At 39.7% G+C, this 17318-nt stretch overlaps 1 protein-coding gene across 3 annotated transcripts in view; it reads right to left on the bottom strand.

Annotated features, from left to right (window-relative positions):
* VPS8 (VPS8 subunit of CORVET complex) overlaps positions 1-17182 on the bottom strand; it is a 300342-nt gene extending 283160 nt beyond the window's left edge. For all 3 annotated transcript variants that reach the window (XM_089671617.1, XM_089671621.1, XM_089671618.1), the window contains exons 1-2: positions 17025-17182; positions 2692-2861 (exon numbers count right to left, since the gene is read on the bottom strand). In XM_089671617.1, coding sequence (XP_089527743.1) covers positions 2692-2861; position 17025 — 171 coding nt within the window. In that variant the 5' untranslated portion in view covers positions 17026-17182. The remainder of the gene's footprint in view (positions 1-2691; positions 2862-17024) is intronic.
* Positions 17183-17318: the final 136 nt, after the last annotated feature.

Raw genomic sequence — 17318 nt, 5'->3', positions numbered from 1 at the left:
AACTGAGGTTCTGCATCTATCAGGAAGTAAAAGAGGTACTTACTGCCCAACATCACATGGATTTTACAAACCTGGGGAACATTAATGGATTCATGAATAATGCCTCCCATTTCTCACCCATGTATGGGGTCCAGGTCTACGTGACAGTGGGAAGGTATCCCAGCACCCCCTGGCCAACATACAATATAGATCTCATGGTGTGAGGAAGCCTGTTGGCGAAAGGGAGGCTTGCTACTTTGGGGTCACTCTTTATGGCAAGGCATTTTGGTGTTACCATCCCTTTTCAGGCCAGCAGGTGTACAGGAACAGCCAAAAAATGAATCACAATGATGCAATAAAACATGTATTTTTACAAATATTGAATAGTAGGATAACAATAGCACATATATGACTAATGTAAAAAATATAAAAACCTTAGAAACTCAATGACAAATGACTGGAATAAAATGTTAATACACTAGATGTGGGTATAGGATTATAATTTTTTTTTTTTTTTAATGATTGAACTGATGGACTTTTGTCTTTTTTTCAGCCAGACTATGTAACTAGATAAACATAATTTACACTGTGTGCACAATTATTAGGCAAATTGTGTTTTTGAGGATTAATTTCATTATTGAACAACTACAGTGCTCTCAGTTAATCAAAAATGTTAATAAACCTCAAACCTGAATATTTAAGAAAGTTAAATTGCGGTTTTGGCTTTCTTAGAATATCTATGTGTGCACAATTATTGGGCATCCATTAGTGTGCAGAATTATGCAACTAAATGAAAAACAAAAACTTTCCTATCTCAGTATTTTATTTTCATCTGTTAAAGTGAGAATAATAAACAACTCAAAATTTACAAATAAACATTTTTGACATTTAAAAAAAAAACAAAAAAAAACACATCAGTGACCAATATTGGCACCCTTCTTTCAATAACAGTCATAAGCCTTACATTCATGGAGTCTGTCAGTTTCTTGATCTGTTGATGATCAATTTTTTGTGCAGCAGTAACCACTGCCTCCCAGAGGTGTACTGTTTTCCTTCACTGTAAATCTCCAAGTTCTCAATAGGGTTTAGGTCAGGTGAGGAAGGGGGCTATGTCATCCTGTCATCTTTAAGGCCCTTACTGGTTAGCCACACAGTGGAGTACTTTGATGCATGCGATGGAGCATTGTCCTGCATAAATATCATTGTCTTCTTGAAAGATGCAGACTTTTTCCTGTACCACTGCTTGCAGAAAGTGTCTTCTAAAAACTGGCAGCAGGTTTGGAAGTTGATTTTGAGTCCATCTTCAACCCAAAAAAGGTCCAAAAGCTCATCTTTAATAATACCAGCCCATGCTAGTACCCCACCTCCACCTTGCTGGCGTTTGAGTCAAAGTGGAGCTCTGTGCCCGCGACTGATCTAGCCATGGGCCCATCCATCTGGTCCATCAAGAGTCACTCTCATCTCATCAGTCCATAAAACCTTTGAAAAGTCTTCAGATATTTCTTGGCCAGTCTTGGCATTTCAACTTAAGTGTCTTGTTCAGTGGTGGTTGGGCTTCAGCATTCCTTACCTTGGCCATGTCTATGAGCACTGAACACTTTTTACTTCTGGGCACTCCAAGTAGGTTGTAGTTCTGGAATGACAGCACTGGAGGATAATGGGTTTCTGGTAGCTTGACTTTTGATTCTTCTAAAATCTTTGGCAGTTAATTTGCGTCTTTTTCTCAACACGTTTCTTGTGGCCCTGTTGATTATTTGCAACAAAACGTTTGATGGTTCTGTGATCACGCCCCAATATCTTATTAATTTCAAGAGTGCCGCATTTCTTTCAAAGACTTTTTAAAATTTTTTACATTTCAGAGTTGTTACGTTACTCATTTTGTTTTGTTGCATTTGTTACACAATTAATGTTGTTTATACATTTCGAAAATATCGAATCAATCCAAATTCATTGTGAGGTATAGCTGGCTCTATTCTATTAAAATATCGGAAGACGTCTATATTTTATTTTATTCTAATCTATTTTTTAATTCTATTTTCTATTCTATTCATTTTGAAATTCAATGTTCGGAAGACAGCTATATTCTTTCTATTCTATTTTGTTTCTAGACTATTGTTTTCCTTTGTTTTCTACTCTATTTTATTATATTCTTTTTGAATTTCCAAAGATGGCTATATTCTATTTTATTCTATTCTATCTGAAGTTCAAATTTTGAATTTCAGAAGACAGATAATTATTTCTATTTTATTCTACTCCATTCTATTTTTTTCTATTCTATTATTTTCTGCTCTATTCTATTCTGGTTTATTCTATTCTTTTCAAAATTTGAATTTCGGAATACAGCTATATTCCAACACTAATACACACAGTATTTGAAGGAAATTGGCAATAGTCAGCAATATGTTTACATTTCAAATTTGTTTTCGAATTCGATGTCAAATTGTTTTGAATAATTCTTTATTTCTGACAAAATTTAATTTTGTTATTTTGAATTCATTTAAATTCATTACTATTGTAATTCATAAATTCGTATACATCTGAATCTCCAAATAATGAAAATGTTGTCCAAAGTTCGATTCAGAACGAAACAAACCACACACATCTACCATTTTTGTTTTCCTGTGTCTTCTAAGACAGTGGTGACATACCCCCCTGGGCACAGAGATATAGAGTATACACTTTATATAGAAAGAAAAACTATTTAACATTTACCAAATCCTGCTTAGATTCCAGCTCCTTGTCCACATCAAGGTATCCTAAGTGGGTTTGGGACTTATTCAGCTCATCCTCAAGATTGGTAAGTGATCCTGTGCCTTCACTGGTAAGTTTCCGTGAGTCCCAGCCCTTGGCACTGAGGTCATCCTCTCCAGGATCTGACTCCACTGCAATACAAAGTTTGGATCAACTGTCAGCTTGGCTTGTGTAAGCTATTACAAACAGCAAAATGGACACAAATGGTATTTTCACTTGTATATGTTAATCACTCTTTTGTAAATATAGTGGATATAAAAAGTCTACAGGAGTGTTTTTGCAAGGAAGAGTGGGTAAATATTGTCAAGTCAAGATGTGCCATGCTGATAGACTCCTACCCAAGAAGACTGAGTGCTTCAACAAAGTATTAGGCCCCATGTACACGGGACACTTCTGAATGATGGAAATTGACTGCTGGAAAACGTAGGTTAAAAAACATCTGTTTAGCTGCATTTGCATAACGCGTTTATGCACATTTATGTGCATTTGCGTTTAGAAGCGTTTTTTAAAGATAACCACAGGAGAACCTCCCAAATGCTCAGAATGCACTGAAAAGTGGTAAATTATTAACTATTTCAGACTGTTTCAGAGAAATACAGAGAGAAGCAAAAACAACTGTATGTGTTCAGATAATTAGGTGTGAGTTGCTCATTAACATTTCTTTTGCTTCCAAGGGTGGGAGAGGTCTGAAGTATGAATTGGTCATTACAATGTGTGACAAGCAAGTAGGAACATCCAGTGTTTAATGTTTTGTCCATCTGAGTACCTTGAAAATGCTTTGCATGCATTTTTCATGATGAAAAAAGGCTCTGGACAGCATTGGGAACTGGTAGAGTTAAAATAAATCTTTCAAATGCAAGCGCTTATAAAAGCGATTTGCCGCGTTTAGCGTTTGAAACACTGATAAAATCGACTGCTGAACGAAAGTTTTCTGCGTTCAAAAAAACGACTGTAAACTCAAATGCCTGAAAATGACTATAAACGTATACATGGACACATAGGAAAGCATTAGGGTGAGTGCAGGGACTGCTGAAAAAAACACTGAACAGCTCCTAAACATGAGTTTATCAGCTGCAGTGTACATGAGCCCTTAGTTTAAAGGTGTGCACACTTATGCAACCATATTATTTTGTTTTTTTATTTTTACTCCCCCCCCCCCCCCAAGAGATTTCAGTTTGTTTTTCAATTGTGTTGTACAGTTTATAGGTTACATTAAAGGTGAAAAAAGTTCTGAAATTATTTATCTTTGTCTCATTTTTTTACATCACAGAAACCTGACATTTTAACAGGGGTGTGCAGACTTTTTATATCCACTGTAGGTGTCCCCTCACACAGCAGAAGCAAACATCACTTCCGTTGTCAACACAACACATTTCATCAGTTGCACCTGAGAATCATGTAGTGTTTCCATTTTTTTTTCTATCACCTGTATGTTTGATAGACATTTCAGTTTTTTTCACTTGATGTTTTATCCTATATATCATATCTACTTCTACTTTACTAACTACAGCTCTATAAACTGCTGTTACTATTTGTTTCAGTTATGCCATATAAGTGTTGTTGCAATAAAACTTTATGGAAAAGAAATGTACTAACATATGCGAATAAGACAGAGCAGGGATTCATTCCTTCTCTTCAGAAGGCTCTTCATCCGTGTCTGAAAGGAACAGACTTTGCTATGCTTGCTCTTCAGGAATCTTATAATTTATAAATCGATGTCTATAAACTAATACTTTCTATAATACCCTGTGAAACAATACTAAAAAGTCCACCTTTCACCCTTGAAAGTATAAATCAATTGTAATAAACCTTTTTAGTGTCCATTAAAAATTGTGAAATAACACCCAAAATAAGTCCATAAATCCTTCTCCAATTTCTGTAAAAATCGCCGTATGAGTCCAATAATTGCCATGCACCTCAAAACAAAGACAACTCAATAGTGAATTATCCTCAAATATTATAAAATATATAAATATTTACCCAAATAATTCCTCATTATTTCCGTGCACCAAAAACCCACAAATCGTGAACACACTGGTGATAGTGAAACACTCTGTGTAATATTTATGTATACACTTCTCCGTGAACATTCAGTGGCACATCTAAGTGGCATCACATACCCTTACCCTAATGCAAAAATATGCCCGCTTTATATGAATATAGGAATCCAGAAAGAGATATACACCAACTAGATCCACATGGATGCCTTCAGATCCCTTAAATGCTCACTTCATTACTTCCACCTTCTCATGCTCCAAAGTAATCATAGAGGGAAAGAACAAAGCCATATAGTGCAATATGTATGAAAAGTATAAAGATCCACGATTTAATAAAATCTCCTTACATATAAACCATAGAAATTTGTATTAAAAATCCCATGACTCCACCTCAAGTAGCTTCCAGGGTACGCTGTACCCCTACTCGTTCACCAAAAAACTGAAAAAAAAAAAAAATCAATAAAAACACAGAGACAGTTTTTGACAAGTCCTTTATTTAAAAAAAAAAACAAAGGATTTGTCAAAAACTGTCTGTGAATTTATTGATTTTCAACAGTTTTTATGGTAACTGAGTAGGGGACCCCCACACTTTTTTTTTTTACATTTTTATTGCTAATTCTTTTGTTTACATTCAGCTGCCAGCCGGGAACCCCACTGACAGCTGAAGAGTCATCCTTTCTTAACCTCCCTAGCGGTATTCCCGAGTGTAGCTCGGGGTAGAGTTTCAGTACCAAAAGCGGTAACCCCGAGCTACACTCGGGCTTACCATGCAGCGTTGCACAGGGATTCCCTGCAGCGCTTACCTTGTCCTTCGCTCCCGCGATGTGTCCCCTGCAGCGTCCCTGGCCATCTCCTCCGGCCGATGCCGGCATCCGGCTTCAGTGTTCCAGTCCCTGTGACGTCGGGACGTACGGGCGCCGGAACCGATGGCAAATTTGAAAATTTAAAAAAATGACTTTTTTTTAAAAACGATTATTTCATAGCAAAACATTGCTGTTTCAAAGCATTTCACATACATTTTGTCCCTACTGCTTTGTCCTGTGCCCTGCCTGCATTTTGACTGTTCTTTCTGCCTGGAAACTGAGAAACGTCCATGGCGTCCAAAAAGTGTCCCTTTATGTCAAAATCGGTTTTAGACCAGCTAGAGAACAGCGATAGTAAATTAGAACCACTTGCAGAATTGAGTGATAATGATTCATGGGGAAATTCATCATCAGACACTGAAAACGGTTCAGCGACTTTGCTCAGTGATGTGCGAACTTGGCACTATATTTCAAATTTCAGTGTTTTTAGTTTGATTATATTATTGAATTAAATTTATCATTATTATTTTTTATGAGTATTTATTAAATTATAATTTATGATTTCGTCTTTCAAGTTTTATCATATCCGGAACGTTTACTAGACTCTTGTTCGTACAGATTTCAGTGAGTTATTCCTAAATTACAGGCCTACAATAAAAAAACTACATATTTCCATGTAAAAAAATGGTACCGCTTTCAGCACCAAAAATCTGAAATAATCATACTGCTGGGGACGTTAAGGGTGCGGTGGCTGACTTGCTGGCCCACTCCTTAAAGTGGAACTTTAGGTAAAAAAAATGGTGAACAGGCAAGTTTAACGCAGCAGATGTCAGTGAACGGGCGGGAGAGAAGTGGGATGGTGCATCGCTGGAGCTTTAACAACCAGCTATTCACAGGGAAAAAAAAAACACAAAAAACGCTGGAATTGGTGTTTCGGAGCATTCAGCGGTTTTTTTTTTCTGCTGGCAAATCGTTCCCAAAAAAAAAAAAAAAAAAAAAAAAAGCTTTTTTTCTGCTCCTAGAAACTGAAGCTTGAAAAATGTTCCTAGTCTAGAATAGTGTGCATGGACACAGGATAAAACTGCTTCTAGGGGCAGAAAAAAAAAACGTTTATGAATAGCTGCAAGGAGCTTAAAAATAAGCCAGTGTGCATGAAGCCTGAATCAGTGTTTATAAACAGCACTGCTCAGATGACAATATACTACATACATTGATAACATTGTTACATTTGTATCATTCTGTTCATTCATCTGCATATTAAAAGGGATGAATTTACATCTGCAAATGATTCCAGTCAAAGCAATTTCACAAGTTTTTAAAATAAAATGTTCCAGTTTAACCCCTTATTAACCCTTAATTTACTCTAATCTGCCCTAATTAACTCCTTATTCTCCTTCTCTCTTCAATTATTTTTCTGATTTTATTTGTTTCAATTTTATTAACTACTAATATTTTAACTTGTTTTGCTTGTTAATATTTGTGCACATTTAGCCCAGGTTCACACCGGCCGTCTTGTCATGTGATTTGACAGTTTCAAATTGCTTGATAAGGCGCACCCTATTGTCGACAATGGAACTGTTCAAATCGGTGCAACTCCAACTTTGAAATGCTGCACCAGTTTGCAAAAAAGGTAGCTGGGCTATTTTTTGCGATTTCAGGTGCGACTTGTATAGACATCTGTGCAGGACTTCAAGTGAAGTTGCACAATTTCAAAGTCGAATCCAGTGTAAACCATTGCTTAACATATATTTACACATTTCCCATTTTAACCACTAGCCTACAGGGCACTTATACCCCCTTCCTGCCCAGGCCAATTTCCAGCTCTCTCACACTTTGAATGAAAATTGCACGGTCATACAACATTGTACCCATATGAAATTTTTATCATTTTTTGTGACAGATAGAGCTTTCTTTTGGTGGTATTTAATCACCTCTGCGTTTTTTATTTTTTCTTAAACAAACTTTTGTAAATAAGTGATTTTTCTCCTTCACTGATGTGCGCTAATGAGGCTACACTGATGGGCACTGATAGGTGGCAGTGATAGGCACTGATGAGGAGGCACTGGTAGGTGGCACTGATGGGCATTGACAGGCATCACTGACAGGCACTAAAAGGCAGCACTGACTGGCACTGTTAGGCGGCACTGACAGGCACTGTTAGGCGGCACTGATGCACACTGATAGGCGGCACTGATAGGTAGCACTGACTGGCACTGATGGGTGACACTGAAAGGCAGCTCAGCCGGGCACTGATATGTGGCATTGATGTGCACTGATGGGCACTGGCACGAGGCACTGACACAAGGCACTGACAGGTGGCACTGCTGGGGCCACACTGATCATCAAGGCACACTGATCATCAGTGCCCTGATGATCAGTGTACATATCCCCTCTGCGGAAAGCCGATTACCGGCTCTCCTCTCCTCAAGAGCTGTCAGCGTGACAGCTCGAGAGGAGAGAAATGCCGGTAACCGGCATTTCCCTGTTTACATGTGATCAGCTGTGATTGGACACAGCTGATCACATGACCGAGTCGACATCTTCGGATCTTTCCGTGATCAGTGATCCGCTGTGTCCGAGGGACACAGTGTACCGCCGATCGCCGTGCTGCGCGCTCCCTGAGCCACGCATGCGCAGTGAGAATGGGAGGACGTCATTTGACATCCTTCTAGAACAAGTGAACCATCTTGCGCCCGTCATATTACTATATGGCGGGCGGAAGGTGGTTAAAAAGTGCAAGTTTAAAAAAAAAAAAAAACTCACTTTATTTTATTCGGAAATAACTTTACAATGCTTTGTACCAGAATTATAATTTTAAACAGGACAAATTACAACATAAAATATGCCATTTTTATGTGCAGCAGTACTATTTATTTTTAAATGAACACTGCAAAAATAAAGTGCATTTTTTTTTGTCCTGTTACGTTTTATTGTCTAAAGATTTTGAAAAAAAATCATTGTTGCAAGACAATATCATGAATAGAAAGCCTGGTTTGTCCTTGAAAAAAAAAATCTTAAACTTAACAAATGGCAAAGTTATTGCCGAATAAACAAGTCCATAGAAGAAATGTAAAAATTGCTGTGGTCCACAGGAGGTGAAGTGGTGAAATAAGAGATTTCCTTAAAGCGGAACTATACTTAACTTTTCTCCAGTGATGCGGCATCCTGGAGCTCCCCGCCTAGCCGTTGACATCTTCAGGCAGCTGGCTTCTGGGTCTAAATTATATTGTTTTTTGTTTTTTTTGCATTAAATTTCATTAAAGTGTACGTTTTAATAAAAAAAAATGCGTTTGAAAAACTGCTGCGCAAATGCCATGTGACAGAAGATTGCAAGCCCACCATTTTATTTTTTAGGGCCTCTGCTTCAAATATTATTACATCGAGTTTATATAGCGCCAAAGGGTTTGCTCAGCGCTGTACAATAGAGGGGGGGAGGGGGACGACAATACATGAAACAGTACAGCAACAACAAACAGCACACCAGGGGTTAGAGGGCCCTACTCTTTTGAGATTACAATCTAAATATATGTTTGGGGTTTCTAAGTAGTTTTCTAGCAAAAAGAAAAATGCTGATTTTGACATGTAGGAGCGAAGTGTCAGAATTGGCCCAGCAGGCAAATGGTTAAGAACATATGTTGGATTTTCTAATCCTTTCTGGGGCCAAATCAACCACAGTGATGAAAGAATTTGAAGAAGCAGGATGGATTTGTTTACTCAAATAAATGAATTTCTAACAGTATATGTGTTTTTTGATTTAGAAAGTTTAATTCAAAATTTCACTTACTTTTAACATATGTTTTCGGAAGTATTTTCAAAGGAAAAAAGTCTAAAAAAGAAAACTAATGCAGCTGTTACATCTAATGACGAATAAGCTGCAATATATTACATTTTTGGCCTTGGGTTTAGTACTGATTTAAGCTACCATTCTAGCAACTCAAAGATACACTCCTAGCAGTAGAGTGCCCAGGTTTCAAGATGGTATTTACATAACAATCAATAACTGGCATTCCTACAATGCATGAACAATCATAAAAGCTCAAACAACCAGAGGTGTGTGTTTAAGTGTATGTGTAGGTGATGCTTGCCAATATATTGAAATCTTTCTGGAAACAGAAAAGGAGTATTATACACAAAAGGTTTTTAACATATAAAAGGTTTCTATTGTAAGCAAGTGGGGGTGAAGTCACATCAGATCTAGCAATTAATGAAAAGCCTCTTTTCAATGGTGCAGGGAGTAGTTGAGACACCCATTAGTGTTCTTTTCACCCTTTGTCCCATAAGGGACATTATACTTCCCATCCCAGAGACACAGAGGGGGAGATTTCAGAAAACTGGTGCGCTCAGAATCTGCTGCATCAACTTCTAACTTCAGTTTGACAATAAAACCTGGAAGCTGATTGGTTTCTATGCAGAGCTGCACCAGATTCTGCACTCTCCAGTTTTAGTTCATCAACCCCAATATGTAGTAAGAGGAGTCCTCTCCTCCCTCTTCTCTTTTTTAGGGCTCATGTACACTGCAGCTGCTAAACTGACGTTCAGCAGCTGTTGAGTGTTTTTTTCAGCAGCCCCTGAACTCTCCCTATTGTTTTCCTATGTGTCCATGTACACAAAGGCTGGCCATAGACAGGTTGTTTATCGGCCGAATTTTCGTCCGATAAACGAAAAATCGGTCGTTACTGGCACCGATGCCGCCACCAATGTCCACGAAAAACTGCCGTTTTTCGTGGATTTTCCAACATGACTGATAAAAGTAAACGAAAAGATCTGCGAAAAACGGCCGACGGTATTGCCCCACTAACGGCGCAAATATCGACTGAATTTTTGTGCGGACGAAAATTCGGCCGATAAACGAACTGTCTATGGCCTGCAATAGTCTTTTACAGGCAGTTGAGTTTACAATCATTTTTTTTTTAAAGCACCAAAATTGCGTTCAGGAGTAGATTTTACCAGCGTTTCAAACGCCAGACGCATGTAAACTTGTGTAAATGCTTGTAAACATGGTTAACCGCGTTTACAAGCATTTGCGCTTAAACACGGTTTTTGACAGGTCCAAATCCAGATGCTGTCCAGAGCCTTTTTTCATCATCAGAAATGCATGCAAAGTGTTTTCCATGTATATGGACCTAGCACACCAGCGCAGTCAGTTCCAGGTTTCGTGTGAAGGAATAAATGGTAGAACGTGCTGCATTATGCTCATGATGGGATCCATAGTGAATACAACCAGAAAAGACCGGTAATCTCAAAACATACTACTCTCTCTGCTTCTGCTCTCTCCAAATATCTGAAATAGTTATTTACTACTGCCTTTTGGGCATTTGGGAGGGTCTCCTGAGGTTATCTTTTAAAAACGATTCTGAAAGCAAACGTGCATAAACGCGGAATGCAAACGCAGCTAAACTGACGGTTTTTAACCTATGTTTTCTAGCAGTCAGTTTCCAGCGGTCAGAAGAGTTTTCCAAATGTCATGTTTACATAAGCCCTTAGACAGTTGTCACTACTGTAGATCAGGTTTGTCCATTGGAAGATTTTTCCCCACCTCCTATTCCTGTGACAATTCAAAAATATTGGATTTCCAATCCCTTTCTGTCAAGCAGACAATGGTCACCAGTACAAGTTGAGAGAGTAAATCTCTGGAGTGTGGACATACCAGCAACAAAAACATAATAGGGTTCTAACCCTCCCCACTACTGCATCCAAATCTATATAAAAAAAAAAAAAAAACAGGTTTGGCTTCATATTCACTTAAAGAAGCTGTCATTAGAGATACATCAAAGCTACCAATGTCATTCTCTTTTTCTGAAAATACTAGCTGCCTGGCTGCAAAGACGTCCACTTTCCTTCAAGTGGCAAAGTGAAACTAAATCAGTTCAACCTTGTCTATCTGATTATATTAAAGAAGAACAAAAGAAAAAAAAATTAAGGGAGAGTTATAAACCCTGTCAGTTTGCTGTCATATGTGTACCATTAGGGAGATTTCCTTTTGCTTCCTGTCCCATAGCCAAAACAGGAAGTGAGAGGAAATTTTCATAAACTGAGATAATCCCTTGTTTTTACCAGAACTAGTGTACCCATTGGAAGAGTTCCCCTTTATCCTTGTTTTGGCGACCACCCAAAATATGGGTTTTCTTTTACTTTGACTATAATTGAAAAAGGTCACCAGGTCAAATAGGGTGAATCTCCCTAATGGGGACACAAGCAGTAATAAAAACCTGGCAGGTGTGCTAATCCCTCTTCCCTGTATCCAAAACGTTATACTTTAAAAGGAGAAGTAGGGCCAGAGCTCTTTTGGCCCTACTTCTCTGGTCGGTCACAGGAGTACACTTCCTTTTGCATTCCTGTGAGCCGTATTCAGCTGATAGACTAAAGTCTGCTGTCAGTTGACTTCACTCAACCGGTCCAGACTCTGGAGGGACCCCCAACTTTAATGTCAGGATCCACCCAGTTGCCTGACCGTTCCTACCGCCTCCACAGTCCAGCGTTCCAGTGAACACTGGTGGGACAGATCAGAGAGCGGTGACTGACAGTAACCAGTTCTCTGCTCACTGAGCCTGGGTTCACACTACTGCGGTGCAGCACATCGCATGTAATTCATACAGAAACCACACCGCATTCCTGTGCAAATCACATGCAAATTCTGTGCGGTGCATTTTGAGCCATACTTTTTGTATGGTTCAGATTGCACCACATCCGCAACAAAATAGTGCAGGACCCTTTTTTTTTGTCTGCACTAGAATCAGATCGCATGGGTGTGATTACCCATGCGATCTGATTCTGCACATCACACAGCATTTTGCGAACAGATTTCAGGGTGTTGTTAATTTAACATACACACCCACAGCAGTTCGCATGAATGGAGTGCGATTATGATGCTGTGCGGAATTGGCGCGGAATCTGGTGCGAATTCTGCACCGCATCAGTGTGAACCTAAGCTGAAGGCTGAGAACTGAGCAATCAGCTGTCTTTGATCACTCAGTTCTTAGCCCTAGAGGTGGCGGTGTACAGATACAGCAACATACTAAAGCTGCATCCTCCTAGGCAAGTATGTAGGTTTTTTTTTTTACATCCCACACTTCTCTTTTAATGGCGCATTGATTCTACTGTGAGGAAACACAAACTAAGATCGTTATTCCTTCACAAGACTGAAAAGCATGGCACCATTTACTGTGACAGAAGCAGAACCTTTTAACTTTTTTTCTGGTCTTAAAGCCTTCATTCACATCTAAGTGTTTTATCACACAATATCCAAAGAACAAAAATGCTCAAGAATGAAGAATCCCTTTATTCTGAATAGGCCAATAGGCCTGTTCACACCTGAGCATCTTTTGTTTGTCACCTAATGTGTGAAGCTCAACAAAGTACACAAACTTCTTCTGGGCAAAACTGTGCATTTTGCCCCCATAAAATGTAATGGGAGCTCCCGCAAAATGCTTAAAGGTTAAGTTCACCTTTTGAAAAATTTAACAAATGCACATTTTTTAAATGTACTGGTGTTTACATGTGTCCGGAGTATCTAATCTGCCCCAGGACACACAAAATGATATTCTCTCTAAACAAAGCTAAGCGAATGTATCTAAATCCAGGTAAAACACACTGTGTGCATTACACCATTTTTAATTATTATATACACGTATATGTCTTTAGAAATGTTCATGCATGTCATTGTCAGTGTAACAGGTCTTAATTGTGCAACACTTAACTTGAGTAAAAACCAGCAAAGCTTAAGGTGTTCCCAATGTCGTTAAAAAGTCAGAATGATGAAATACTGTACATGACTTCCTCATGCTATGCAACTTTCACCAAGTGTCAAAGTAGAACTAAAGGAAATCATTTTCTTACCATTTTGGATAGGGTAATGGAGGGTTATAACCCCTGTCAGTTTTTTTCCCATTGAGGAGATTTCTGTTCAGTCTTGTCCCAGGGCCAAAACAGGAAGTGAGAAGAGATTCCTCCAAAGTGAGGCGTTCCCTGGATTCCTGGTTGTCCCCACTGGAAGATTTCCTTTTTACACCTGACAACCTACAATTTGGGATTCTCTTTCACTCTCATGACAAATACAGAAGGTGAACAGGAGCAAAGACAGCAATAAAATCCTGATAGGTGTCCTAATCCCTCACCATTCTATCCAAAACAAAAAGTGTTGCCTTTAATTATACTTTTTTTTTAAGTCACTTTGCAAAAAAAAAAAAAAAAGACAACAAATATTCAAATACCTATGAAATAGAATTCACTCTTTTAGCAAATTCTGGAGTATTCAAACCCAAGACTAAGCACATCAAGTATTGCACGGTTTTGTTTTATGATAATGTTGATGATGATGTGCCTCTGGCATCTCTGGTCAGACATTTCGTTATTCATATGCTAATAGTTATCACACTGCTTGTACAGAGAACAATGTTTGAGGTGACAATCACAACATGCTCATTGAATATGTCAGGAAACTGAAACCAACAACACTAAGGGTTACACCTATAAACAGGAATGTATTCTAATGCTAAATCACATTGCTCTTTTTTATGGAGGGGATTGTTATTACTCTTGGGCTGGTTGTGACAAAATTCTGCCTCTTCTGCATGTCTCTGTTACAAACTGAATGCTTATTATTACTATTATATTTTTTATTATATTATTATTTTACAGAATGTATTATTGTTGTTATTATTGTTATCCAGGATGTATTATAATTTTACAGGATATATTATTATTACTGTTATTATACAGGATATATTATTTAGATTATTCAGATTCTGGATATTATTATGTTGTTGTTATTATTATACAGGATATATTATCATTATTATTCAGGATTTATATAGCACCAACAGTTTGCACAGCGCTTTACCACATGAGGGCAGACAGTACAGTTACAATACAATTTCATACAGTAGAAATCAGAGGGCCCTGCTCGATAGAGCTTACAATCTAAAAGGGAGTGTTAAGTGATTCAAAAAGGTAATAGCTACGGTTAATGAGCTGATGGAGAAAATATAAGTACAGTTGTTAGGCAGAGGCAGGACAGGCTTCTCTGAAGAGAAATGTTTTCAGGGATAGCCTAAAAGTGGACAGAGTAGGAGATAATCGGACAGATTGGGGTAGGGAATTCCATAGGATGGGAGGGACTCAGGAGACGTCTTGCAGGCAAACATGTGAGGAGGCGACGAGGGAGCTAGAGAGCAGGTGGTCTTGGAAGGAATGAACAGAATGATTTGGTTGGTATTTTGAGAATAGGTTATTGATGTAGCTGGGGGCCGAGTTGTGGATGGCTTTGTAAGTTGTTGGTAGTATTTTGAATTTAATTTGTTGGGCGAGTGACAGCTAGTGGAGGGATTGACAGAGAGTGGTAACAGACACTAAATAGTTGGCAGTGGTGTCCCTGGGGGGTGCGAGCTGCACCGAGTGACACCATCACAGGGGGTACAGAGCAGGATGCCGGCACAGTGACAGCTGCCCCCACCCCAGTGTAGTGGTAAAATGAGTATCCCCTGAAGCAACTGTGCATGTGCCAATTTCGGCCTGAAACCGACACATGCGCAGTTGCTTCAGGGGATACATCTCTTCAAGGGATACTAATTTTACTGCTACACAGGCACCGCTCCTTCCTCTCTGGAGGGGTGACACCCCGTGTTACCGCACCGGGTGACACCAACCCTAGGGACGCCTCTGATAGTTGGTAAGGTGAATGAGCCTGGCAGCAGCATTCATGGTGTACTAAAGGGAGGATAGCCTATGTAAAGGTAAGCCAATGAGGAGGGAATTGCAGAAGTCAAGATGAGAGATAACCAGAGAGGGGATTAGCAGCTTTGTGGTGTCATTGGTTAGGAAGGGGAGTATTTTGTAGATGTTGCGGATGTTGAGGCGGCAAGCTTTGGAAGGTGGTTGGATTTGGGGTTAAAAGGAGAGTTCAGAGTCCAGGATTGCACCTAGCACCCAGACATGCAGGGACGGGTTAATAGTTGAGTCAGTGATCTAGATAGAGAAGTCAGGAGAAGGGGCATGTGGGGGAGGAAATATTACGGGCTCGGTTTTGGACAGGTTGAGTTTGAGGAAGTGTTGTGACATCCAGACTGATATGTTGATCAGTAAATTAGTGATGCACTTTACAATATAAAGGGGGACAGCAAACTTACAATAGAATTGAGTACAAGAGGATTAGGAGGGCCCTGCTCATAAGAGCTTACATTCTAAAAAGCAAGTGACACACAAGGTCATAACTGTGGACATGAGTTGATGAAGAAAGCAAAATTCATATGTTGGGTGAAGGTGGAATAGACTTCCCTAAAGAGATGAGTTTTCAGGAATACCCCTTGGGCAGGAGTAGGCAGACATTGGCCCGCTAGCTGTTGTGCAACTACAATTTCCATGAGGCACTGCAAGATTCTGACAGCCTCAAGCAACACTTGCATAGGCATAAGAGGACTTGTAGTTCCATAACAGCTGGAAGGCCAGAGTTTGCCCACCTAGGGCCTCATTTAGATGGGCGCTGACACCCGTGAATGGGTTTATGCGGATTCAGCCACCAGGGGCCACACTCAGGCAATCTACTCATGTCTATTGGGATGTGGTGGCTGCACAGACACAGGTACTTGTCCCAATCTGATATTCATGTGAGCGGGCTCTAAACACAGACAGTATGGTGGTGTGCTATCCTTCCACACATCCCCCTCTCCTCTCCCTCCTGCAGTGCTGCTCCTCACTGTCTCTTCCTCCTCATCGCTGCATTTCATGATGTACATTTTAGAACAATTCCTACCTTAGAATGTTTGGTGCAAATGCCTGGATTTATTGGTGGACGCTATCGGCCAAGAATAGAAACAGCCACAAACCTGTATTTTGCCTTTACACTTGCCGTTGGGGGCTGCAAAACCCTGCCATGCTTTTACCACCCCTCAACTGCTCCTCTTTAACTGGGAAGGCAGTGTCTGGGTGTGTACACATACCAAGACAGGGATTCTAACCCCGTTGACACAGTCACAATCAGTGACTTTAAGTGATTTCTCATGGCTGGCACTACAATGCATACAACTTGTGTAATGTCATTGATGAGCAGAAGCCCTGAAATCAGCCAATATTTACAAACAATGACATATTTCTCCTTGTTAATCCCCCACATACCTCAATATTCATCACCACCCAATATGTCTCTGTGGGGGAGATTTACTAAAACTGGAGAGTGCAAAATCTGGTTTTATTGTCAACGCTTAATTGAACAAGCTGAAGTTAGAAACTGATTGGCCACAATGAACAGCTGCAGCAGATTTTGCACCCTCCAGTTTTAGTAAATCAATCCCTGTGTCCGCTCACCTCTGATCCAGTGTATGGCCGTGTGTCATAGAGAAGCTTCACACTAACATAGGGACTGATTTATCCATTCATGAAGACAATGATTACAAAGGCTCCCTCACTCCCCCCATAGCCAAGCTCACATCTCCGTAGAGCCCCCCCAAGTACTATGCACACAGATGACACATACAGACCACTGACACTGAACATCACTCACTCTGACCAGGTCCTGAGGATCCTCCTTAGTGGGGAACCAGGGCAGTTGCCAACCCCATAGCTGGGCGTGCGCACTCCACTCCTGGAAACATGACTTCCTCTTCCTGCATCTCAGGGATGCGTTCCACGGATACTTCCGGGACCATAGGACTAACCCCACAGAGTGTTACTAATATACCTGCCTGTTGAATGTTTCATATCTTCTGCAAAATGTTATGTCCTTCATTCTGTATACGCCACACGTTAGCTGTGATTAAACCGAACATTTTTAACTAAGGCTTGTTCTATAACATAT

Source organism: Staurois parvus, unplaced genomic scaffold, assembly GCF_062004578.1.
Source record: "Staurois parvus isolate SC_StPar_1 unplaced genomic scaffold, SC_StPar_1.0 ptg000011l, whole genome shotgun sequence".
Classification (NCBI taxonomy): domain Eukaryota; kingdom Metazoa; phylum Chordata; class Amphibia; order Anura; family Ranidae; genus Staurois; species Staurois parvus.
Note: the sequence above shows the minus strand (reverse complement) of the source record. Positions and strands in the feature narration are given on the sequence as shown.